Source organism: Crinia signifera, chromosome 9, assembly GCF_055691185.1.
Source record: "Crinia signifera chromosome 9, ASM5569118v1, whole genome shotgun sequence".
NCBI classification, from domain to species: Eukaryota; Metazoa; Chordata; class Amphibia; order Anura; family Myobatrachidae; genus Crinia; species Crinia signifera.
Genome location: NC_139225.1, coordinates 2,650,237 through 2,676,674, shown reverse-complemented (window position 1 = coordinate 2,676,674; position 26,438 = coordinate 2,650,237). Strand labels below are relative to the sequence as shown.

Sequence of the window (26,438 nt, the reverse complement as noted above, 5' to 3'; positions counted from 1 at the left end):
TGTTCATGTGGTTTGAGAAGTTATATCAGTTGACTATGTGTGGTTTAGATGTGTGGAAAGATGGTTAGGTGGATTGGCGTGGGTTTAGGTGGATCAAGAATCTGGATGTAGTTTCGAATAATCAGGGTTGGATTACAAAATTACAGATTTTGAGATGTTGTATATCATGGTGGGTTTTGATCAGTTAATATGTGGTTTAGATAGTTGAGATGTGGGTTAGGTGGTTCTGGATAATATTTACGTTTTTTGAGATGTGCTTTGGCCGGTCAGGTGGGATATAAATGAGAGAAGGTTGGGCGAATTGAGATGAGATTTAGTTGGATTGAGGTGGGGCTAGCGTGACGCAAGATGCGTATAATTTAATCGGGGCGAGATTTAGGTGAATCAGAGTGGAGTTTCATTCTAATATGTTTTTAGGTAGATTGAGATATGTTTAGATAGATTAGGGCCATGTTTAGGTGTAGCAGGTTGTAGTTTATGGAAATGTTTTGGTTGGTTGAGGTGGGGTTTAGGTGGATCAGAGTAGTTTTTGGTGGATATGTGAACAGAAGAGAGTTTTAGGTAGACTAGGGTTGAGTTGATGTGGTTAAGGTGGATTGGGATTGGTTTATGATACAGTTTAGGTGGATTGGGTGTGGTGTAGCTGGATCCAGGGTGGGCTTAGGTGAACCACATTTGTCTGGATTGGTATATGGATTGGGTCGATTAAGGAGATGCATGTACGATCTCCAGGTCTGTGTATGGGACCGTGCATCAGATCGGATGTCAGACACCTCAGGCTGATCCGCCAGAATCGGGTGAAATGGGCCCAAATTGGAAAATTGTATGGGGCCTTTAGGCATGTGTAAAAGATATATCCGACTTGGACATTTTCCATTATCCATATAGAAGTCAGTTATTCGTGGTATGGAAATCGCTACTAGAACCTACCAGTTGTGTAAGGGCCACTCGCAGATATCTCCCAGGATCATTCATCTGTCTGACAGATATAATATTCCATCTCGCACAACTCATCCTAATATGCTTGTTATATAATGCGCCCGTTCTGACTGGTGCTCACCAGTGGGTTCTGTCTCACAGTTTGATATATATCCCCATTGGTTCCCTTAGGAGTGATGGATGAAGGTAGAGACTTGTTCTGCGAACGTCCTTGTTGGGAATGCACAGCTTCCACCAGTATGTACTTGTCACAAGTGCCATCTGTCATTTTAATAGTACAATAAAATATAAAGGTGTTCAGAACTCAGAGCACAGCGGCAAAGAGGGCAGGAGGTGACCTATTTGTCCAGACGTAGCCTCGTTTACCATGTAAGGGACAGGAAGATAAACACAATGACGTCTCCCATAAATAAAGTGCTTGGATTTACCCGCCGGAGCTGGAATAAGGGGCTGATGTTCTCCACAGCAGCAGATGTGGTCAGGGGTGTTTTAACAGAGGAGGGTTCATGTGCAGCCTCCAGGTGGGCATTTTGACAAAGTCTAATGCACATGCACAGGTCTCCAAAAACATGGCCCCCGCCATTTACTGGAGACTAATTTTACTACTGCACATGCGTCAGCGGATATTTTAGCTGCAATTTTCTTTGTGACTTCTGGAAAGGTAAGAAACAACATGGGTGCCGTGGGTGCACTGTGGACCCCCCTGGACTCAAGGACCCATTTTATAAATTGCTTCAATCAAAGCCAAATCCCGGGGCACCCACCAGCACCTTTAAGGAACGCCCAGATGATTCCCACTGGTGACTGCTGGCTGTCCTTTGCTGTAATTTGTGACAGCATCCCAGCCACTGCTGCAGTATGTGCAGCTGAATCCTGCAGTGCTGACAAAAGGGGGAGTGCCGGAGGACTGGAAGTGCCGGAGGACTGGTAGTGCCGGAGGAATGGTAGTGCCGGAGGACTGGTCGTGCCGGAGGACTGGTCGTGCCGGAGGACTGGTCAACAATATGCACAATAACGATATCCTTAATGATATTTTTGTGCCTATCAGCTAATGTGTACGCACTATATCGCTAATGATGCATGATCCCAAGGGTCGTTAATGTCCTGCTGTGTCACCTGTACATGCAGTCCAATCCAGACTATATTGTTAATGACAGCATGCTACTGGATGAAGCCGCTGAGGGATATTGTCCACTTGTCCGCTGCTGAATGTCACTGCTATTGTCTCCAAGCCGCCAGCTCCCCTGTGACCTGCCGTGCAGCCGGTTAATGAAGTTAGCAGGGGGGGGGATCCACGGCTACCCTCCTCCCGGGCAATGAGCATGTAATCCCCCCCTGGGCAACAAGCATATAATCACCCCATGGCAACAAGCATGAAACCCCATATCAACAAGCATTAATCCCCCCATGGCATCTAGTATGTTATCCCCCTGGGCAAAGAGCATATAATCACCCCATGGCAACAAGCATAACCCCCCCCCCCCATAGCAACAAGAAAGAAACCCCCCATGGCAATTAGTATGTTATCCCCTCTGGCAACTAGCATGTAACTCCTGGCAAAAAGCATGTAGGTAAGCAGCACTTATATGGCATAATATGTAATAGGCATTATGGTGTGTGTGTGGCATAATGTGTAATGGGCATTATGGCATGTGGTATAATTAGCAATGGGCATAATGGTGTGCGGAATGTATAATGTGTAATGGGCATTATCGTGTGTGGTAGAATGTAAAGTGGGTATTATGGTGTGGGGTGTAATTGGCATTATGGTGTGGGGAATAATGTGTAATGGGCATAACGGTGCGAGGCATAAAGTATAATGGGCATCATGGTGTGCAGCATAATGTATGGGTATTATGGTGTAGGGCACAGTGTGTAATGGGCATTATGGTGTGGGGCATAGTATGTAATGGGCATTACGGTGTGGGGCATAATGTGTAATGGGCTCATGGTGTGTGGCATAATGTGTAATAGAGATTACGGTTAAACAGTGTATATAGGTTTAAGCAGTCTATCACTGTTTGGGCTTGGGGGTGATGATCTGTATGACCTACTGGTAGTAACAGTAAACTGCTGTCAGCCAAATCCAGGGGTCACTTCTCTCTGCTTATCCTTATGGACCTCTCTGCTTCCTTTGACACTGCTCTCTCCTCCGCACACTCCCAAAAATTTCTGGCATCCTTGACTGGTTTACCTCTTACTTCACTAACCGTTCTCTGCCTCTGGCACCACCTCAACACCTTTCATCCTTCTGGTCGGGGTCCCTCAGGGTTCCGTCCTTGGCCCCCTTCTGTTCTCCCTGTACACCTCCTCTCTGGGTGCACTCATTAACTCCTTTGGCCTCCAATACCACCTCTATGCTGATGACACCCAAATCTACCTCTCCTCTCCTGATCTGTCCCCCACTGTTCTCTCTCAGGTTTCCAACTGCCTCTCTAGCATCTCCTCCTGGATAACTGAGCGATTTCTGAAGCTGAATATGGACAAAACTAAACTCATTATCTTTCCCCCACCCAGAGCTATGCCCCCTACTAATATCACTATCACTGTTAACAACACCATCATCTCCCCCATTCCCCAACTCTGCTGCCTGGGTGTCACTCTTGACTCCTCCCTCTCCTTTGCACCCCACATCCAAGCTCTGGCCCATTCTTGTCGGTTCCAGTTACGCAACATTGCTCGCATCAGGCCCTTTCTCTCACAGAGTGCAACTAAGCTGATCATCCACTCACTGGTCATCTCACGGCTTGACTATTGTAATGTTCTCCTCACCGGCCTCGCTCAATCCCAACTGGCTCCTCTCCAATCTGTCCTCAACTCTGCAGCCAGGCTTATCTTCCTCTCCTGCTGCTCTAATTCTGCCACTCCCCTTCATCAAAATCTGCACTGGCTTCCATTCCCCTACAGAATCCTCTTCAAACACCTCACAGTCACATACAGGGCCATCTCTAATTCCATTGCTCCATATATATCTAACCTCATCTCCATTCATACACCCTCCCGCCCTCTACGGTCAGCTGACGACTGTCGTCTCTCCTCCACCCTGATCACTGCTTCCCATGCTAGAGTACAGGACTTTGCCCATGCTGCACCCCTTCAGTGGAACGCACTCCCTCGCTCCAGTAGACTCTCCCCGACCTTGCAAAGCTTCAAACGGGCACTGAAAACTCACCTATTCATCAAAGCGTACCCTTCCCCCTACCTCATGCCTTGACCATCTCTGTCTGCTTACATCCTGCTATCTAGCCACCGCCCACTCGCTTGCACCTCTTGTAATCTGTCTGTCTCTTCTTCCTACTAGATTGTAAACTCCTCTGAGCAGAGCCCTCTTCCCTCCTGTTGTCAAAGCCCTCTTCTCTTCACATGTCACTCACAGCTCTCCTATACTCCAACACTCAGTGACCATCTTCGTCCATATACTCATCTCCATCTTTGACCACCTGCCCCTAGTAGTACATTGATCTGTCCTCACTACTTACATCTAAGCTGTAATGTGTATTGAACTGTGGCTCTCTTTTTACCTGTACTCTATTTTTGTTATTTTTACCCCTTTTACACCAAAAACCCTGGTCGGACCCTGGTCTTTGAATGCTGGAGTATCCAGGGTCTGACCCTGCTTTATACCCCATTTACACAGCACTTTGACCTGGGTCGGACCTGGGTCTGCACCATTTACACTGAACCTGGGTCAGCCCTGCCTTAAATAATATTTTATATATATATTTATAGAAAAATATATATATATATATAGAAATATATATATATATATATATATATATATAGAAATATATAATATATAGAAATATAATATATATATATATATATATATATATATATATATATATATATATATATATATATATATATCAGGGCTGACCCAGGTTAAGTGTTTTTTTTTTTTTTTTTTTTTAAGGTGCTGGGGGTGCCGGAGGGTACCTGTCCTGCCTGCTGTGCTTGGTGTACCTGGGGGTACCGGGGTGCTGGGGGGTGCAAGGGGTGCTGAAGGTACCTGTCCTGTCTGCGGTCGGATCTCAGCGGAGAAGATGATGTGCGCCGTTGCTGTACCACCCCCCCCCCCTCCCCGGCAGACGGTCCCTGCGGCGTGCGGCGTATGGAGTGTCAGTGGCGGGGGTCCCTCTGGCGCATGGGAACTAGTACTAGTTCCTATGCGCTGGAGGGACCGCCGATACTGACACTCCATACGCCGCAGGGACCGGCTGCCGGATGCGGGGGGGGGGGGGGGGGGGGGGGGTGATACAGCAGCGGCGCACATCATCTTCTCCGCTGAGATCCGACCGCAGGCAGGACAGGTACCCCCAGCACCCCTAGCACCCCCGTACCCCCAGCACAGCAGGCTGACAGGTACCCCCCTCTCCTCAGCAGCCGCAGGGACCCCCCTCCTCCCGCAGCAGCTGGGAACATCTTCCCCAGCGCTGCACGCTGTGGACCCGCTGCGGGTGCCTGCACCCGCAGCGGGACCATTTACACCGACATTTACACGGGTCCTATCCGTGTTCTACCCAGGTCAGGACCTGGGTAGAGGACCCGTGTAAATGGAAACGGATACCCCCCATTTACACCGCCGCGGATCCGGGTCTGACCCGCCGCTGACCCGGATTTTTCGGCGGTGTAAAAGGGGTATTACTTACTGTAATACTAAGTTTTGTCTCCCTGTATTGTTCCTTTGTACGGCGCTGCGGAACACTTGTGGTGCCTTATAAATAAAATGATAATAATAATAAAAGTAGTGTAACACAGAAATAAATATTGTTATCTCATGGACATACATGTAGGGCATGGTTTGTGGTAGAACGCAAAGAATCGCAGAAGAAACGTTCTAATTTTAATGTCTTACACTTTGGAGTTCCACTTCTATTATTTCTGAGTTGCATTTAATTTATGTCTAATCACTGCGTCATCGCTAAAGCAATTACTGTACTTTTAAACAACCCAGAGACATGGTCCAGGTCTGTGTGACCTGATCACCCATTGCACACCCACTCCATGCTAAGGAACCATCACCAGCAGTAGTCCCATTTCCATATGCTTGCATCCAATGAGTGACTTTCCCATTAGGTAGATCTGTTCCGTGCGTCTATGCGATGACGGCCTGGTCAGCACCTAGGAAAACATTGGACAGATCACTGGCCCTCACAGGCACTCTCCGTCCATTTCTATAATACACACGCAGCTTGCAGATATCCCAAAGATCCGCCTGTGTTGGGACTCACATCTGACTCAAAAACTGAATCAGGCCCTCGCCCAGCATTCAGTTGAGAACTCTGCAATATTTCCTGTACAAGTGGAAAGGAAACCCACAGTGAGCTTCCTGCCTGAGTATCGCTCCCCACAGAGGAAGTGCAGCCGGGGCCGGGGACTACAGAAATGACACTATGCACAGACTTTTATGTCATCTTCGTTTTACAGAAACGCCGTTATAGTCACTGATATCGCCATGGTTCCTCTTCATGCATTTTCATTGGTTAATGGCGCAGTAATGACAGTAACAGGTGCAGCCATCGTCAGAATTATTCCCTGTAGTCAGCTATTGTTCTACAAGGTCAGACCCTGGATCTCTCTTTGCATTGAAGAAACCTCCCATATAGCAGAAACGACTACCACCGACATAATGCACTGTACAATACCAGCCACCAAATGTCTGCATGATGTCTATTGGCCAGCCCTAATACCAGTGGCGTATACAAAAATGTTGTGCCCCCCTGCCGAAAAAGTCTCTGGAGCCCCCAACATTACCTACATGCTCATTGCCAGAGGTTACATGCTTATTGCCACAGGTTTCTTGCTCGTTGCCAGGTTTTACATGCCCGTTGCCAGGGGTTATGTGCTCGTTGCCATGAGTTTCTTGCTCAATGCCAGGGGTTACATACTCATTGGCAGGTGTGACATGCTCATTGCCAGGGGTAACATGCTCATTGCCAGTAGTTTCTTGGTCGTTGCTTATTGGCGTTTCAGTACTCAGGACACGGAGGGTTATGGAGGCAGTACACAGGTGTCAGAAAACAATGAGAATCGACCTTTTGACTGTCGACCTAGCCCATGTTGACCTAATGCTTATGTTGACCTAATGATCCGTTGACCTTATCAACATAGGCCCATGAAGAACCTTTCAGCATGTCTACCTAGTGGTGTCGACCTCATGACTGTTGACCAACTTATGGTCGACCAAATGATCCATACCCAAAATGTAATAGGCCAGACTCAGGTTAACAATATGGCTGCCGTGTTTCAAACACAGAATGATGCGAGTGTATGAATGACATACAGTAGGAGCAGGCCAGACTCCAGCACTGATAGGGTTAACAAAATGGCTGCCGGGTTTCAGCCAGGGCTTCATGGGAGCCCACATCTATGGAGCTATGTAGACAGTTATCGGGGTGCTTAGGGTTGCAGCATTGCTCCACAATGGTGAAGGAGGGTTTCCAGGGGTGCTGACCATCATGGATGGGGGGCTGCTGAGGGTTGCAGTGCGTGTAAAAGTGTGAAGGCATTGTAGTACATGTAGTGCCACATTTTATAAGTTGTCGACCTATTACTGGTCAATCTATTACCAATGAGCGGTAAATCTAAGAGCTGACGACCGATTCATGTGTCGGTTACAATGATGTAGATGTAAATCATTGTTGATGGGTTTCTGTTGGCGATGATTTAGTTGTATACCTATTTATGTTGTTGATCTTATACATGTCGACCTAATATATGTGTCGACCTAATAGTTGTCTGTGAATTGGTGTCGACCTTATAATTGTTGATATTCACGAGATCGACCTAGTGACCACATCCCGATTAACGCTGGCTGGTCAAACGCCCACCCTCCACCACCTTCACCCGCCCCTGGGAGGGAGAAGGCGGCCAGTGTGGAGGTTAAGGAGGGGCTGATTCAGGATTTCAGTCACTTTGGTTGGGGGAAGGCGCTATAGTAGGGTGACCAACCGTCCCGTTTTTGCCGGGACTGTCCTGGTTTTCAATAGTGAAATCCCGCGTCCCGGGGGAACCCATGCCGGGACGCAGAAAGTCCCGGGTTTTGATCCCTCCGCGTGCAAACAATTACCGGCGCAGCCGCGCAGCATAAAAATGAGTGTGAGGGGGTCAGGGGGAGGGGAGGGAACTCTTACGCCCACCCTCCGGCCTCCCGCTTCCTTGTTATTGGTTATTTAGCCACCCGTGACCCGGCCGGACACCTCCCACACACTCCCCATATAAAGCTGTGCTGCGCATGCTGGGGTGGGGCAGGCGCGCAAGAAGACGGAGATGGACCACGGCGCGTAGACTCCCGTCCGTCACCACCACCGCCCGGGCCACGCCACGACTCGTGGCCCACGAGCCGAGGAGAGACGCGGCAGCGGGTCACCACTCGCACCGTCCACCGCATGAGACAGCGCAGTGCAGTGCGTGGACTCCTGGAGGGAGAGCGAGGAGACTGAGTGAGTAGACTCTGGCCTACTGCGGCCTACCCTCGCTCGCTGCTCGCTCGTGAGTCGTGCTTCCTGTCAGTGTGCTGCTGCTGTGCTGAGCGGCTCGCCTCAGCCTGAGCCTGTGTGTGAGACTCTCACACTCACAGTGAGAGTGAGAGTCAGAGAGTAGTCTAGTAGGCCGCCTACTAGACTACTCTCTGACTCTCACTCTCACTGTGAGTGTGAGAGTCTCACACACAGGCTCAGGCTGAGGCGAGCCGCTCAGCACAGCAGCAGCACACTGACAGGAAGCACGACTCACGAGCGAGCAGCGAGCGAGGGTAGGCCGCAGTAGGACTATTGCACCTTCATTTGTTCAAAGACATGTTGGGGCCTACTAGGTTTGTACTTGTGACTATTGCACCTTCATTTGTTCAAAGACATGTTGGGGCCTACTAGGTTTGTACTTGTGACTATTGCACCTTCATTTGTTCAAAGACATGTTGGGGCCTACTAGGTTTGTACTTGTGGCTTATGCACCTTCATTTGTTCAAAGACATGTTGGTGCCTACTAGGTTTGTACTTGTGGCTATTGCACCTTCATTTGTTCAAAGACATGTTGGGGCCTACTAGGTTTGTACTTGTGGCTAATGCACCTTCATTTGTTCAAAGACATGTTGGGGCCTAATTCTATTTGTGACCTGTAAATGTATAGGCTATCTGATTCAATAAACTCTTTTTATTGAAGTTTCTCTTTCTGAAATCTCTTGTGTTACTATATTTTGTTTTACACAGCACTATGTAAACTTATTACATAATTCCATACAAAACCTAGAATGGAAATCCCATTAAATTTATTTATTTTATTTACAGTGACCTATATTGTGTAGCAGATTCCGTTAGTGTCTTATATAGCGCAACAGCTTCCGTTACAGTGTCTTATATAGAGCAGCAGATTCTGGTACAGTGTCTTATATAGTGTGCAGCATATCCCGTTACAGCGTCTTATATATAGCGCAACAGCTTCCGTTACAGTGTCTTACCCGACATTCCGGGCGGGGCGCGGCGGTTGGTGCGCGCGCGCGGGGGGGTGTCGAGCCCGCCCAGACCTGTCCCGGGTTGGGCCATTGGAAAGTTGGTCACCCTACGCTATAGAGAAAGCACGGGTACATACGTGTTCAGTACTACAGGAGGCTTTGGATTGTGCGTATTGAGACACTCAGAAAATAAGTTATGGAAACAGATCTTTTTGCGCGTGTGTATATTTATAGTAAATATATTAAATGTAAGTTTCGGAAATGTTTCATTAGAAAAAATTCTCACGTAAAGAATCGACCCCGGGACTCCAAACATGGAGAGTGTCACACGTATCCACGCCTATGAAACCTGGTGATAGCGACTCAGGCTCAGGAGTCAATGTTACCAGTGATCCCTTGCCATTAGTTATAGTTATGCTGTGTCGGCTATGGGGTGACTGCTGCAACAAGTTGGTTTGCATTTATATAGAGCACGCTATTTTTATTAAATCATTTGGCTAGGGGACTCGGACGCACACACAATGGACTGTTGTTTTAAAGTGTTTGTTTGCGTTTATAGACACTCATTTTATTACTGATTTAGAGTATTGTTTTCTTTTCTTTAGGTGCCCATACACTAGTAAGATTTATCTTCAGATCTGGCTGGTTGGAACAAAAACATGGTTATGGATGAGTGACAGTTTGTCAGTTTTCCAGCATTTCCAAGCAAATGGTCAACTGTCATTTGCTCTCATCCATAACCATGTTTTTGTTCCAACCAGACAGATCTGAAGATAAATCTGCATGTGTGTGGCCACCTTTTGACTCTCTCCACCTGACCATTGGTCTGTGTATACATTACAGTTGTCACTTTTCCAGAGCTTGTATTGTACTGTACTGTACATCCATCCGCCACTGGATTAGTGGAGCATTATCCACCCAGTGGCGGAGATGTGTATTGCATGCTGTGTATGTTGTCCTGCTCAACGCGCCTGTGCCTCCTTTCACTGCGTCACGACAAAGCCCACGTCTAGGCGCGCTGTCGGTATGAATAAGCCAGGCTCCATCTGTGTTCCGAAAATGTTCTTACATATACTTTCTGAATTCATTCCACTCCCAATATGTCAATTAATACACAATATTGCTCAATTTACAAATCTATATGTGCTGAGGGGTTCTCACATGCAGGGGGTGACACTAGGACACAATAATGTGCAGCATGTCCCTATATTCTTACAGAAACAACCTTCATTGTGTAACTTTAGCCAGAGAGGAAGATTTAGCAGTGGCCAAAGGAACGTGTAATCCAGCAGAGATCAGACGTTCCCCATCTCACAATGTAATGGAAGGAGTATACAGCCAATACATGGAGGAATATATAACATAAATCACCATATGGGTGTAAGATCATGAGACAAAATGATATTTTGCTTACTGTCTCGGTTAATGTCTGAGTCTCGAGCTTCGCCTCTACTAATTATATACTGCCCCCTCCTTTATTTCCACCCTGTCTTTCCCCTACCCCCGTCCTTCATTTTATGTAATCATGTTTTTAGTATACATGTTGTGACCGCGATATTCTGACACACGCATCGTGCGATTAGAGCCTAGAACATTTATCTCATAGGCCACCCGTGTGCGATGATTATTATTCTACCATTTACCTGCTGCTTGTCGCACAATCATTTACCCTGTATTGCAATAGCAAAGAAGACAATGGCTGCCAATGGATGATTTGCATATTCTGGTGATGTCAGCACCCGCATCATCGGCAATTACCACGGAAAACCCAGCATTTTCATGGGATTTTATACGGTAACCCTAATACCTGCACGTTTGAGGTAAACCTATAACATCCTTGGAACTTGGGAATTCTGGGAACACCATTTCCCGCCTGCTTCTCTACAGGGAGACCACAGGTCTAAGACATCAGAGAGGTGTCTTAGACCTGCGAGTGCTTGCAAAATCATTAGTGCGGGGATATTTGGCTTGCGAGCGGGGGCGGGTGTTCGCAGCTTTGCATGTCAACCAGAATGACCCCCTGTGTTACTGCTGCGGCGGCGGCATACTGGAAGTGGTGACGTCATCAGCAGCTGACACCGTCCGTGCTTGTTGCCCGTGACTTCGGCTCAGCATCTCACTGGGTGTCTTTCTATATATATATGGTAAGACTATACTTGATCTTGAAAATAGTGTTCAATACACTGAAACATCGATATATTTCACTTGTTGCAGCGCTTTATTTTTTTCCTGAGTGCCGCACCCCGCTGAATTCCGACCTGTGCATACAAGTCAAAGTTGTCACTATTGTCCTATACACAAGGGGATTTGTGTTTGGAATGGATACTAGTTTTTTCTTATCATACATTAACAATATCATAAGGACATTGCAGATTTGCCTCTTTCACTGAATGTCTATGTTCTAGCTGTCTGCTCCTTTACTAGTGACATGGGGTGGACCGGAGAGAATTAGCACATCATAATAACAGTAAAGTTGGCATCACATAGGGACTACAACTCCCAGAACCCTTTGTGTTGGACAAGAATTACTGTGGGGTTTAAATAGACATCAGCCATGTGAGTCCTCAGGTTACTTTTCAAAACGATTTGTTCTCTATTGGTCAGCTCAGCTGCCAGGAAGCCTCTGATAGGCAGATGACGGGCTGTCAAGCTTAGCAGGAGTATAGAGTAAACAGCAATGGCATTCTTCCCCAACTAAATATAACTCAGGACATGTGTGCTGACTGCAGCCTGCTCTCACTCAGGCAAAAGACCAGCGGCCAGTTTACATTCAGCAAAGGTTCACTGCCATCGCTTTTGTCCGGCTGGCCTGCAAGCAGGCTGTGCTCACACCTACAAGGGATCTGTGAAGATGCCAGCGGCCCAGCGAAGGAGTAGAGCCAGGGACAAGAACAATGTCCTCACCAGGCCAGAGTTCATGTCTCTCAACCAGCCACCGGTTTTGCCCCAGACAGAGGGCAGAAACTTTAACAGGAAGCCGAGTGGACAATCTGGAAACTCCAATGAGGGTGGTCGGGAGAGAAGGCAGAGCCAGCAGCTGCCGGAGGAAGACTGCATGCAACTGAACCCATCTTTCAAAAAGATCGCCTGGAATTCACTCGTGGCCATTGATATATCATTGTCTAAAAGCCTTGGCGTGTGTGCCACCAACACTTCATCATGGGGTAGCGCTCGATCCATGGTCAAGCTGATCGGAGTAACAAGCCATGGCTTTCCCTGGATTATTGGCACGCTGGTGTGCATGCGGAATAGCAACACATTGGCCGGGCAAGAGGTACTCTTCAATCTACTACTGGGTAAGGCATGCTACACTGTACTTAGGTCTTGTGCAATCAAGGTTGGCAAAATAATTGCCAACAGGCTGCGTGTGGTCCCACAAGTTTCATCCGGCCGTGGTTTATCTAAGAAGCTATAGTCAACTTTTGGGTAATGAAGTCATAGAAAACAGGCAAATGTATAATGTAATCTTTAGGTGGACAGACTTTTGCAGATACTTCGCTCAGGTGGCCACTGGTGGGGCCCCTGGAAAATGTAGTGGCCAGTAGAGCCCACCGTATGGAAAAGCAGCAGTGCATACAATCTCTGGGTGCACCCGTGCTATAAATACTCCCATACGATGACTGTCACTTCATCCAGGGACGAGTTTCTGGTCTCTGACCAATGGGCTCCTCCGATGTCACCTACTGGAAGCAGACAGGCTGTGAACCGTGACCAATTAAGACAGCTACAGCTGGTGTCAATTATCTAAGGCAAACGTACAGTATTGCCATGTTGGTCTTCAACGTTCCAGATACGATAAGGAGCAGTTACTGTAAGGCCCACTTACACTCCTAGCGGGAAAGTCGCAGGTTACGCCTGATCAGTGCCAGATTAAGCCTTCGGGGGGCCTGGGGCACTTTAGACAGGGGGGCCCCCTTGCACTTGTCATTACTTGCCGCAAACTGCATGGGGGAATATTACACTGTCAAAACACAGAGTAAAGGCAGTATAAACTTGGTCAATGGGTAACTTCAGGGGATATATATATATACATACATACATACACATACATACATACATACATACATACATACATACCACATGAAAAGCCTGTGTTTGTCCCTCTGCACCTTACTCTGTAGGAGACCTCACAGTCCCAGTGCTGCCTCTGATTAAAAACCCTCACATGACTAGGCTGCTGCTGCTGTTATCCATGGGCCTGAGAAGCATGTAATGAGCTCCACCAATCAGAGCTCAGCACAAACGTCTCAGCCTCTGCCCTCTGGTGCAAAGTGTCTTGGGACTTAGTCAACTCCCAGTAAAATGCACTGCACACTTGGCTCCCAATGCTCAGCACCATTAATCATTGTCACATTGGCAGATAGGTGACGCTGCAGCACTACCCCACTCCCATGCACAAAACCTTTAGCTATTGAAAAATACATGCCAACCACAGGGGGCCCCTAGCTAGAGGGGGGCCCAGGGGCACTGACCCCTTGTGCCCCCATTATAATCCGGCCCTGCGCCTGATCGCTGCTGTGCGACATTGGAGCGGCCTGCGATCAGTAAGCCACCGCCCACCCGAGTGAAAGCCCGCCCCATGCAGGTCTGTGAATGGCTTGTGAATGGATCAATGGTCAAAATATCAGTTCACAACTCACTCACCATCTAATGATTTCCCCAGTCTGTGCAGGTGTGCGCAATTCTGACCACTCTGCGACACAGACAGGCTGACTGAGGCCGAGGCTGATGTCACACCCCTCCCTGACAACTCCTGGGCATGCCCAGAAAATTGCGTTTGAGTTGTGGAAAAAAAATTGCTGATTTTTTACGTTATTTGGCATTGTGCATGCGCGCTGCGTCCCAGACACATGCTCATACAATAATCAATCAGCTTGCTTAAACGCACAACAGGGATCAGGTCTGAATAACCCCTATGATCCTATGTCTTGTGTTTGGTGGCTGGATCATTTGTGGATTGTTAGTGCATCAGACAATGACCTCACAGCATTTCCTATGTACAATAGTTATCTTATTAATTGTAATAGCAGCATTGTGTAGCAAAACAGTTGTGTTATTATTACACACAATGGCACAATGGTTTTGAATGGTTTTAAAAGGGAACCTGGTCACACCTCCCAGAGTAGGCCACACCCCTTACCAGTATCGGGGCCCATGATGACACCTCCTTCCTTTGTAACTATGAGTGCATGCCCCCATTGTGCCATGGCGAGTGTCAGACTGGGACACAAAGGGCCCAAAGGGGAAATGCAGTGATACAGTAGGTGCCCATGCGTAGAGGTGTAGACATTTCCCAGAGGGAACATGGCCTGCTACTACAGGGGTTTGGCTAACAAAGAGACAGGCAGGTTGTTGGGAAGGCAGAGCGGAGACGGTTGGGGAACACGGGTTTCTTGTTAGGGGATTTTCCAAATCCTAATAAATCCTAGCACAACCCACAGCACAGATGTCCCCCAACAGCAAACCCCACCTCCAGGGCCCCACAAACCCAGCAACAGAGATCATAGAGAGAGGGATATGAAGGGGACAGAGGGGTTGACAGATAACAGAGGGTTTGGATGGGTGATGTCAGCAACGACACTGTAATACTGAATGTTAACGAGCTTCATTAACAAAATGTTGACTCAAATTTCTTAACTTGTCAGTGTTGCGGCGCCCACACACCAGCAGTTGCAAAATTAAGTGGTTGCGGAAATTAGGCATGTTAAAAAATTTCTGATTTCATGATACCTGCCAGGATCCCCCAACGCAACAGTCAGGGGGTCGGGGTCAAATCTCTAACTCACCTCCTTTAGGCTACAGTTCCGGATACTGTTAGTAGCAGTAAGGCTGGGGGGGGGGGGGGGGGGGGTTTGGCAGGATCCTTTCAAGAAGCCGCACTGTGTGAACACATACATTCCAATGTACGGTATGTGTTCTCCTTGAAATCTGCTGGTCCTGTATTCATCGCAGCTACTTAGAACGTCCAACGCTACTCTGAGCCTGCGATGACTGGTGCCGAGTGGAACAATCATTCGATGGTCAGCCTGTAGTGACGGGTTTTGGACATATTCGCTCGGCTGCGACGTCTTCGTACGCTGTGCACATGAATCCACAAGGGGGCATTTCTCTTTAGTAAGGAGGGTCTACCTGATCGCTGCACATTCGTGGTCATGCAATCAGATCTGAATTACCCCCACTGTTGTGTATTAAGCCTGGTAAAGTGATCAAGTGGAAGGTGATAAGGCATCAGCCAATCAGCGGATGTGTTGCATTTATCACCTTCCACTTGATCGGTTTCCCAGGCTTAGTACATCTGCCCCAGTGTTACATAGCAGCGTTCCACAAGGATGCGCTGTCATCTCACTCCCAATGAGGATTTCATGGAGAATTTTGAAAGTTGGATAAATGCAGGCACATAATGACCGTTTTCGGGATGTATATTTATTGTTGTCTGTGAGCTTATAGGTGTAAAAACCTGGCGCCTGTGCCGCTACTGCTGTGTCCAGTCTGAATAGCCACAGCTGCAAATGTGGACTGAACTGTAAATGAGTTTGCACTGGCACCGGTGGGCATCTCTCTTCATTCCTGGGTGGCAGCAGTATTTGCCAACATTAGCAGCTCCGTAGCCTAAAAAAATTGTAATTGCATTTGTGTGCAAACATGAATTAGGCCCATGTTGTACACAGGTCTCCAGAAACATAGGGCCCGATTCAGACATGATCGCTGGGCCGCCAGAGTCACCCTCACCTATGTCCACTCACTATCATATGGTTCCCCCCTGTTCCCAGCCGCTGAGTAAGTCTGGACGTACTAGGCACTACAATCACCGTGGCGAGACACTGTAGAGGCGCTGCTGACAGACGTACTAGGCACTACAATCACCATGGGGGGATACTGTAGAGGCGCTGCTGACAGACGTACTAGGCACTACAATCACCATGGGGGGATACTGTAGTGGCGCTGCTGACAGACGTACTAGGCACTACAATCACCGTGGCGAGACACTGTAGAGGCGCTGCTGACAGACGTACTCGGCACTACAATCCCCGTGGCGATATACTGTAGTGGCGCTGCTGACAGACGTACTAGGCACTACAATCACCGTGGCGATATACTGTAGTGGCGCTGCTGACAGACGTACTAGGCACTACAATCACCGTGGGGGGATACTGTAGTGGCGCTGCTGACAGACGTACTAGGCACTACAATCACCATGGCGAGATACTGTCGAGGCGCTGCTGACAGACGTACTAGGCACTACAATCACCGTGGCGAGATACTGTAGAGGCGCTGCTGACAGATGTGCTAGGCACTACAATCCCCGTGGCGAGATACTGTAGTGGCGCTGCTGACAGACGTACTAGGCACTACAATCACCGTGGCGAGATACTGTAGTGGCGCTGCTGACAGACGTACTAGGCACTACAATCACCGTGGGGAGATACTGTAGAGGCGCTGCTGACAGACGTACTAGGCACTACAATCACCGTGGCGAGATACTGTAGAGGCGCTGCTGACAGACATACTAGGCACTACAATCACCGTGGCGAGATACTGTAGAGGCGCTGCTGACAGACGTACTAGGCACTACAATCACCGTGGGGAGATACTGTAGAGGCGCTGCTGACAGACATACTAGGCACTACAATCACCGTGGCGAGATACTGTAGAGGCGCTGCTAACAGACGTACTAGGCACTACAATCACCGTGACGAGATACTGTAGTGGCGCTGCTGACAGACGTACTAGGCAATACAATCACCGTGGCGAGATACTGTAGAGGCGCTGCTGACAGACGTACTAGGCACTACAATCACCGTGGCGAGATACTGTAGAGGCGCTGCTGACAGACGTACTAGGCACTACAATCCCCGTGGCAAGATACTGTAGTGGCGCTGCTGACAGACGTGGTCATTCGTTAGTTGCTCTAGGCTGCGAATTCGCAGCCAAGCAAACGGGTCTGAATTGGGCCCATAGTGCACGTTGTATGTTCCTCCTGTGGTGCAGGATGTGCAGTGTGGCCCCTTATACACCTCACACTCTGCGTATCATGGATTCCTGCTGTGGTGGTGAATGTGGTATTTTATATCTGTAGAGTATGCGTGTGTGTGTGTGTGTGTGTGTGTGTGTATGTATGTATGTATGTGTATATGATATTTGTATACGTGCACCATTCCCTATTCAAACCATTTAGATGCACAGCAGCCCCTGTAGAACATTCCGTCCTGGCCCCTGTGTGTGTGACACTGACACTGAGCAGACAGGAACGTTTCAGCACACTTGTTTACACTACACAGCTACTGTAGCAGTGCCGCTCTATCGCTGTGTATCACTCTAGTGAGCCTGGGCCTACACAGCACTACAAGAGCCAGGCGACCAATCAATATGTTTCTCCCCTTCAACCTTCCCTGTTCCTGGTAATATGGGTCACAGGACATGTAGAGTAGGATTAGGTGATCTCTGAGTGACTGCACCACTTGCGGCTATTCTTGGGGCTTGGAAGTTTAAATTGCTGACACCCTGAAAAGCACCCGTTGCTGAATCACAGGGGCTAAGCTCAGGGATGTGAAGCTCAGAACAGCGTGTGTACACAGTGACAGGATCCAGGCTCCCAAGTTGTCACATAAAAGAGGAGGTTCCTCGTGTTATACGTGCCATAAACTATAGATCAAATGCAGGGAGCGCTAAGCGAGACGCTAGAGTATCATTACTACAGTAATAATGAGAGTAATGAGTAATGTGCTGCCCTGCTCATGTACACAGGGGCGGATTGGGGACTGAGGGGTTAATGTATAAAACAGGAGAAGTGGTATCTATCCCCATAACGACCGCTGTGTGCAAGGTGGTAATGCACCAGCCAATCAGCTACATTATGTTAATCGACAGGAGCTGATTGGTTGGCGCATTATCACCTTGGACATCATGTTCTTTATGGGGATTGATGCCACAAGCTTCATCCATTTACCCCTGAAAGTGGCCCAACATGGGCAGCACCAGAGGTATTACATGCCATGCCATGGTATCACTGGATGGCATAGTGACTGAATGGGAACAATGCATTGCAATGAGTGTGGTTGGCTGTCTATCATGTGGGGGGTCACATGTCACCAAACAAGTCGTCGATATAAAAGTTGGCCCACCAGGAACCTTCCCAGTAGGCCCATTGGTCCATTCGCCCCCGCATGTAGATCAACGCATGAGACAGCTTCTGTATTTGTAGGACGCAGACTGGGCTCACTTTGTGATTCTAGATCCATCTCTCTTTGGGCCTGATGTATTATTTATTTGTAAAGTAGCCAAAAAAGTATAAAACCGTATAGCGGAAAATCACGGTTATTAGAATATTTTCGGCAGAATATATCAAAATGCCGTATGTGTCTGCGCATTCATGGCTGTGCATTCCTATAAGGCTATTGAGTTTCTGTGGTGGAAGAACGCTCCTGTCAAAATGAAGGAGGTAACAATCTCCTGTTGGCATTATTATTTTATTTTAGGGGCATGAGAACAACACGATGGCTGGGGGCAAGTCTCTAGCACTCCTGAAACACTACTTCAACCCCAATTCCCCACCCCACCCCAAAAAAATAAAAATAAATCACAGTACGATACTCTTTGTGGGGATCTACCCTTCACCTTCCTGGGAGTCAGGACAAATTGTATGACCATGAGACAGACCGAAATATGGCTGACTAAATCCATACTGGGAGGGTAATGTTACTTTCTTCTTTATGGCCTCTTCCGATGTGTAACATAACCTGCTACTGGCGAGGGGCTTCTTCGTGTAATACATTAAGGTGCAAGTACAGGCCGGAAAGTCTGGGTATGCCCATTAAAAATTTGTCATTTCCTTACTTGGCGTTTGAGAGGCAAGAAGGGCGCACAGGTTCACTAAACTTTGTGCTGGTCATGGTACTGATCCTATACACGAAGAAGAGGTCAAACAAGGGCAGTGCGCCATGAGAAGTGTCTGGACAATGGAGGGACTGGATAAATAATGTCACCTTTAGATGGCTTTATGTTATATTAAGGATAGCTTGTAGCAGTTTCATAAATTGCAAAGCACGGAGCAATCCTCATAATATGCTATAAAGTTGGCTTACACAATAATAATCTATGGGGACGGGTTACATAATAAGTTATGGGGTTGGGTTACATAACAGGCTTTGCTGTCTATGGGGTCACATAATAGGGTATGGGGAAAACGAAGAAATCAAACAGATCGCTTGAGAAGTCAATCGTTTCTCTGCTGTGACTCATTTGATAAATAGCAGGAAGATATACACTTTTTGTTTTCTATAAATGACAGAAGATGGATTGGTTAATAGAACCCTAATCATAATTTGATATTCTAATATTAAGGGAAAAGCTCTGATGTATCTGTCTCCATCTAATGCAGATGGCAAGTTCTCTCTTATATGAATATTTCCAGGGTACAGTCCCCGGTTGTGACGATCTGAGCGTGGAAATGTTTGTCCCCGGAACCTTATTTTTAGAACTCACCAACTGCAAAGTACAATTCCTTTTTTATTGCACATTGGATGCAATTCTCACCACCTACTGCTATTCTCTGTGCTTCGAGTATTAGTTATTAAAGATAATCAGCATTTCATGGCAATGAATGAAGTCATGTGACAACTAATTCGCAGTGATTACCGAATGACTGCGCAAGTGTGCCATACTCAGCCTGCATGCACGAGGGGAGATAGAGACAGAATTAGCATATCAATCGGAAACGCACGGCACCCAAAGGTTGATTGACAGGAAGCCGGCGATGGAGGGTGGTAGCAAGTTGTTTTATGGGAGTGTCCAAAAAACCGCAGGCGTGCCCAAACGGTTAGAGGGTCTGTGATGTCAGCGCCGCCTCGATCAGCCTGTCTCTGTCGCAGAGTTGTGGAAGATTTATTCATTCGATGGTTTGTGATGTGCAAGTGTATAACAATCCATTCGCAGATTACTCGCAGATTTGAACGGGGGAAGATTTATTCCTGTCTGGATGGCGGCTAATTGCTTACATTCATCTGCAACTTTGCAGATCAGCGATCAGGTCTGAATCAGGCCCACAAACCGCATTCTCCGAGGCGGAGATGATGAAATGTGTAAAGCTTCATCCAACGTTTTCCAAAAGAGACAAAACATCAGAATAAAACTGGACACATTTCCCCCTTGTGAGATTGGGAGAGTTCTGTTCTGTTCTGTTTTTATGTTTGCACTTGTGTGTGTGTTTCTGTGTATGTGTGTGTGTGTGTGTGTGTGGGTCTGTGTGTGTGTGTGGGGGTCTGTGTGTGTGTGTGCGTGGGTCTGTGTGTGTGTGTGGGGGGGGGTCTGTGTGTGTGTGTGCATGGGTCTGTGTGTGTGTGTGTGTGGGGGGGGGTCTGTGTATGTGTGTGTGTGGGTGGGGGTCTGTGTGTGTGTGTGTGTGTGTGCGCGTGCGTGGGTCTGTGTGTGTGTGTGGGGGGGGTCTGTGTATGTGTGTGTGTGGTCTGTGTGTGTGTGTGGGTCTGTGTATGTGTGTGTGTGGGTCTGTGTATGTGTGTGTGTGGGTCTGTGTATGTGGGGGGGGGGGTCTGTGTGTGTGGGTCTGTGTGTGTGTGTGGGTCTGTGTATGTGGGGGGGGGGTCTGTGTGTGTGGGTCTGTGTGTGGGTGTGTGTGTGTGTGGGTCTGTGTATGTGGGGGGGGGGGGTCTGTGTATGTGTATCGCTTTGTACTTTGCAAATTAACTCCTCTGACTTTGGGCAAAAACCTTTTAAGATGAAAAATGTCTAATATCATTTATTATAATGCAGTTACATGCCATATAATGTTATAGACAGAGGTACTTTAAGGCATATTTGCCTACTCTCCCACAATGTCTGAAAAGCAAGGGCATAACTACCATAGGTGCAAGGGGTGCAGCTGCTATGGGACCCAGAGCTGAAGGGGGCCCATCTTTGCTGTCTAGTATTTTATCTATATCTAAATATTTTACATACATTTATCACCATCAGTTGCTAAATAGGGGGCCCTTACAAACTTTTGCTATGGGGCCCACGAATATATAGGTACGCCTCTGCTGAAAAGCTTACAATCAGGGGGTGCTCCCAGCATCCCAGAAGCGCTGGCAAGACTCCTGGATGAATGCTTGAGGAGGCGATGAATGTCATCACCGTGGCCACACCTACTGATTCGCAATGCCAGTGATCTCAGCATTGAGTAATCACGGTACTTCCGTCCCTATTTGGCACCACAGTCACATGCCACGCACCCACTAGGCCCACCTCATGCTGTGCCACACCCCCACTAGGCCCGCCTCATGCTGCTGTGTCACGCCCACAATAGGCCCACCTCATGCTGTGCCACACCCCCACTAGGCCCACATCATGCTGTGCCACGCCCACACTAGGCCCACCTCATGCTGTGCCACACCCCCACTAGGCCCACATCATGCTGTGCCACGCCCACACTAGGCCCACCTCATGCTGTGCCACACCCACACTAGGCCCACATCATGCTGTGCCACGCCCCCACTAGGCCTGCCTCATGCTGTGCCATGCCCCCACTAGGCCCACCTCGTGCTGATATGTCACGCCCCCACTAGGCCCACCTCATGCTGTGCCACACCCCCACTAGGCCCGCCTCATGCTGTGCCACGCCCCCACTAGGCCCAGCTCATGCTGTGCCACGCCCCCACTAGGCCCACCTCATGCTATGTCATGCCCCCACTAATGTAGGGTACACACCAGAACGATTACGGCTCAATTCTGTCAATCTGGATACAATTCCGACCAATTGGATGCAGATTGTATGTAGATTTTGCATGTTTTTGCATGTTTAGATCTGACTCTGATCCGATTCCAATCCGATGCGCGTCGCCGCTCGCATTTGGTCGTTTTACAGATCCTACCTGCTGCAGGTAGGATCTGTAAAAGATCGGATAGGTATCAGATTGGATGCAGATCATTAGCAGATTTTTAGCAGATCGTGTGTTCCAACAGATCGTGTGACCATCACACAATCTGCTAACAATCAGGATCGTTCTGATGTGTACTAGGCAGAAGTCCACCTCATGCTGTGCCACACCCCCACCTCATGCTGTGCCACGCCCCACCTCATGCTGTGCCACGCCCCACCTCATGCTGTGCCACGCCCCCAACTCATGCTGTGCCACGCCCCACCTCATGCTGTGCCACGCCCCACCTCATGCTGTGCCACGCCCCCAACGCATGCTGTGCCACGCCCCCACCTCATGCTGTGCCACGCCCCCACCTCATGCTGTGCCACGCTCCACCTCATGCTGCGCCACGCTCCATCTCATGCTTTGCCACACCCCCAACTCATGCTGTGCCACACCCCCAACTCATGCTGTGCCACGCCCCACCTCATGCTGTGCCACGCCCCCCACTCATGCTGTGCCACGCTCCACCTCATGCTGTGCCACGCCCCCAACTCATGCTGTGCCACACCCCCACCTCATGCTGTGCCACGCCCCACCTCATGCTGTGCCACGCCCCCACCTCATGCTGTGCCACGTCCCCAACTCATGCTGTGCCACGCCCCCACCTCATGCTGTACCACGCCCCCAACTCATGCTGTGCCACGCCCCCACCTCATGCTGTGCCACATGTCCCACCTCATGCTGTGCCACGGTCCACCTCATGCTGTGCCACGCTCCCAACTCATGCTGTGCCACGCCCCCAACTCATGCTGTGCCACGCCCCCACCTCATGCTGTGTCACGCCCTAAACTCATGCTGTGCCACGCCCCCAACTCATGCTGTGCCACGCCCCCAACTCATGCTGTGCCATGCTCCACCTCATGCTGTGCCACGCCCCCAACTCATGCTGTGCCACGACTCTCGCTTTGCTGCCTCTTCCAGGAGGGGAGAACTTTAAACCATTGATATAAAGTGGAGAAGTTTCCATAGCAACAAATCAGCTTCTTGCTCTCATTGGGGCGGATGTATCAAGCCTTAACAAGAGATAAATGCAAGTGTGATAAGGAGAGATAAACGTCCAGCCAATCAGCTGCTAACTGACTTTTTTCGGTACTTGTGAGTTATCCGGGCGCCCGATGTTGAAATTAAATGTCAGTACAATAAGAATACAATGCGACGAGATGCGACGCGATTTCCCTTGAAATTTCCTTGTACCCAAAATCGCGTCGTAATCGCGTCGCATTGGATGCTATTGTATGGTATACAATGGCACGCGATGCGATGCGATGCAATGCGACGCGATTTTAAGCCACCCGCGAGGGGCGGCAGTACGCATCCTCCGACCTTTTCATACCCCCACTATCCACGTCGGCGTGGAGTTGAGAATATAATAGTGTGGCGAGCGCAGCGAGCCACCGAGCCCGAAGCGTGGCGAGCGCAGCGAGCCCCGCGAGGGGACGCGGATACCTGTGAAGCCCGCGAAGGGACGCGCTTACCTGTGAAGGTATCCGCGTCCGCTCGCCACGCTTCGGGCTCGGTGGCTCGCTGCGCTCGCCACACTATTATATTCTCAACTCCACGCCGACGTGGATAGTGGAGGTATGAAAAGGTCGGAGGACGCGTACCGCCGCCCCTCGCGGGCTCGCTGCGCTCGCCACGCTTCGGGTTGGCGTCATTAGTGGAGTGGCGTTAACAATGGGGATGGGATTTAATTTTTGACACTTTTTGGTGTTTTGGGGCATTTTTTCATTGAAATAAATGTAAAATCGGGTCTCAGGGACCATTTTACATTGATTCCAATGTTAAAATCGGGTATACTGCTAAAATCGGGTGCTGCTCTCTTCGCGTCGCATCGCATGCCATTTGGTTAACACGCGATGCGACGAACTCCGATGGTACCCGATCTGAAATCGGGCGCCCGGATAACTCACAAGTACCCTTTTTTCAAACACAGGCTGTAACATGGCAGTTAGGAGCTGATTGGCTGGACGTTTATCTCTCTTTATCACCCTTGCATTTATCTCTTGTTAAGGCTTAATACATCTGCCCCAGTATCTAGCACAATCTATGAAACAACAGTTAAAAGCTGATTGGTTGCTAATGGTAACTTCTCTTTATCTGTCCCGAAGGTTTGATACATCTCCCCCTTAGTGTTCACCGGAGCAATCCGCAGATAGGGATTAATACAGCTTCAGTGGCAGTTCTGCTGCTTTCTCCATGGTTTTGTCCATTTGCTAACCGTGCCCTGCAATCAAGTGTAAATTAGACCCATAGTCTGGAGTCCCGCCTGCACCCCCTGAGAATGCCCAGTTGCACCCACTAAGCCACACATGGAGACACATCTGAACACCCGTACCCACTATGTATTGCCCATTATTCCGTTGGCACGGATACCTAACCTGTATATTGTGGAAATTGCCAGGACAATCCTCAAACCGGACATACAATAGTGAACAGAACCAAATTGTTTCTAAAAAGGTAACAAAATAATATCCGTCCCGTATAGGGACTAATTATCGTCAGTAGCACAGATAGATTCACTGTATTCCTGTGTCATATTCAACACTGAGATGATGACATCAGAACTCACTAATTATGAGTGATGGGATTTCACCTGACTTATTATACAGATATTATTCATAGGAGATTCAGCCAATGTTAATATAAAATGTATATTTGATTCCATCCAATGATTATTTATTTTGATGTTGGTGGAAATGATGTTAATTAGATGAATATATGCTAATGTCTTCTGCTTCTCCTAATTATTGTTATTTTGATTTTCCTCTGTAAGCTCTGCTGCTGGACATCCTGACCGTGGCTGGACTACAGAAACTGGTCAAGCGGCGTGGACCATATGAGGTCACGCCTGGTATTTTGGACTACCTCCTCCTTGACGTATACGCCTTCCCAGCGGCACATGCCAGTCGGGCCACAATGGTGTCCAAGTTCTTCCTCAACCACCTAGTGCTTGCCATCCCCTTGCGCATTTTATTGGTCCTTTGGGCCTTCTGTGTTGGAATATCCCGCATTATGATTGGCCGGCACCACATCACTGATGTTATAGGAGGATTTGTGATTGGCTACCTGGAATTTAACTTTGTGGAGATTGTTTGGCTCTCATCTAACACGTGTCAGATGCTGTCTTCTTTGTGGTGAGCTCCGCCATTGAGGAGAAACATAGGACGTATTCACAAATAAGACTTAACAGTAGATATGGAATGAACCTTAAAACCCAATTCATTGGTCTATGGTCAATGGGAAATAGAACTCTGGACACTATTTTCCTTGTTTTGTTTTCTTTTCTGTGCTAAAATGGAGACTATTAAAAGTGACGTTTACATGTATTGTCTTAATTAGTCTGTGGAAATTGTTATTTAAAGTCAAATATTTGCTTGGGGAACCCAGTTCTAATTCTTTATGAACAATGTTTTATAATAAAGGATCAGTTTAACTTGTATACGACTCCCTCATTGCCAGAGAAGGTTCCGCCATGCCGCAACATTTCAGAAGATCCTACGTAGTCTTTTCGAAGTGACTGCTCAGGAAATATTCTGCTCTGTGGAAACGGTTAAGACCTATACACACTAGAAGATTATCTGTCCAATCTGGCTGGTTGGAATGAAAATCTGGAAATTTCTGTGAACAAATTTGCTCCCAAATGCTGGAAAATAGACAAAAGTCGTCATCTGCATAAAGGCCCACACACACTAGAAGATATTGGCATCAATCTCGTTCAGAAAGGGGCTTCAGAACGATGTTGATGGCAATGTCTTCTAATATCTATAACATTGTGCCCCTCCCCCCCTTCCCCGCTCATTGTTAAAGATTTTGACATCCTCCGGACATGCAGGTCAATCTGCCAATATTGCTCATGCCGTTTGCACCCATTGCTCAGTGTGGACGCACAATATGTTTCATGATCAGCTCAAGGGAAATTGTTCACCAATATCTTTCATCTTTCATATCTTCTAGTGTGTATGGGCCTTAAATTTACCAATTTGTCTGTAGGACCAATTTGTGTTTATTTTCCATGTTTAGGAGCAAATGGTCAATTATCATTTGCTCCCAAAAACTTCCAGATTTTCATTCCAACCAACCAGATTGGAAAGATAATCTTCTGTGTGTATGGGCCTTACAGTTTCTGAGAAGGTCTG

At 48.1% G+C, this 26,438-nt stretch overlaps 1 protein-coding gene across 2 annotated transcripts in view; it reads left to right on the top strand.

Annotated features, from left to right (window-relative positions):
* PLPP7 (phospholipid phosphatase 7 (inactive)) overlaps positions 1–25,683 on the top strand; it is a 30,856-nt gene extending 5,173 nt beyond the window's left edge. Inside the window, exons 1-2 of one of the 2 annotated variants that reach the window (XM_083160887.1) lie at positions 12,240–12,684; positions 25,076–25,683. In XM_083160887.1, the coding sequence (XP_083017013.1) occupies positions 12,240–12,684; positions 25,076–25,440 (810 nt within the window). In that variant the 3' untranslated portion in view covers positions 25,441–25,683. Of the gene's footprint in view, positions 1–12,239; positions 12,685–25,075 lie in introns of those variants that run through there. The other variant, XR_014460979.1, reaches the window with a different exon arrangement.
* Positions 25,684–26,438: the final 755 nt, after the last annotated feature.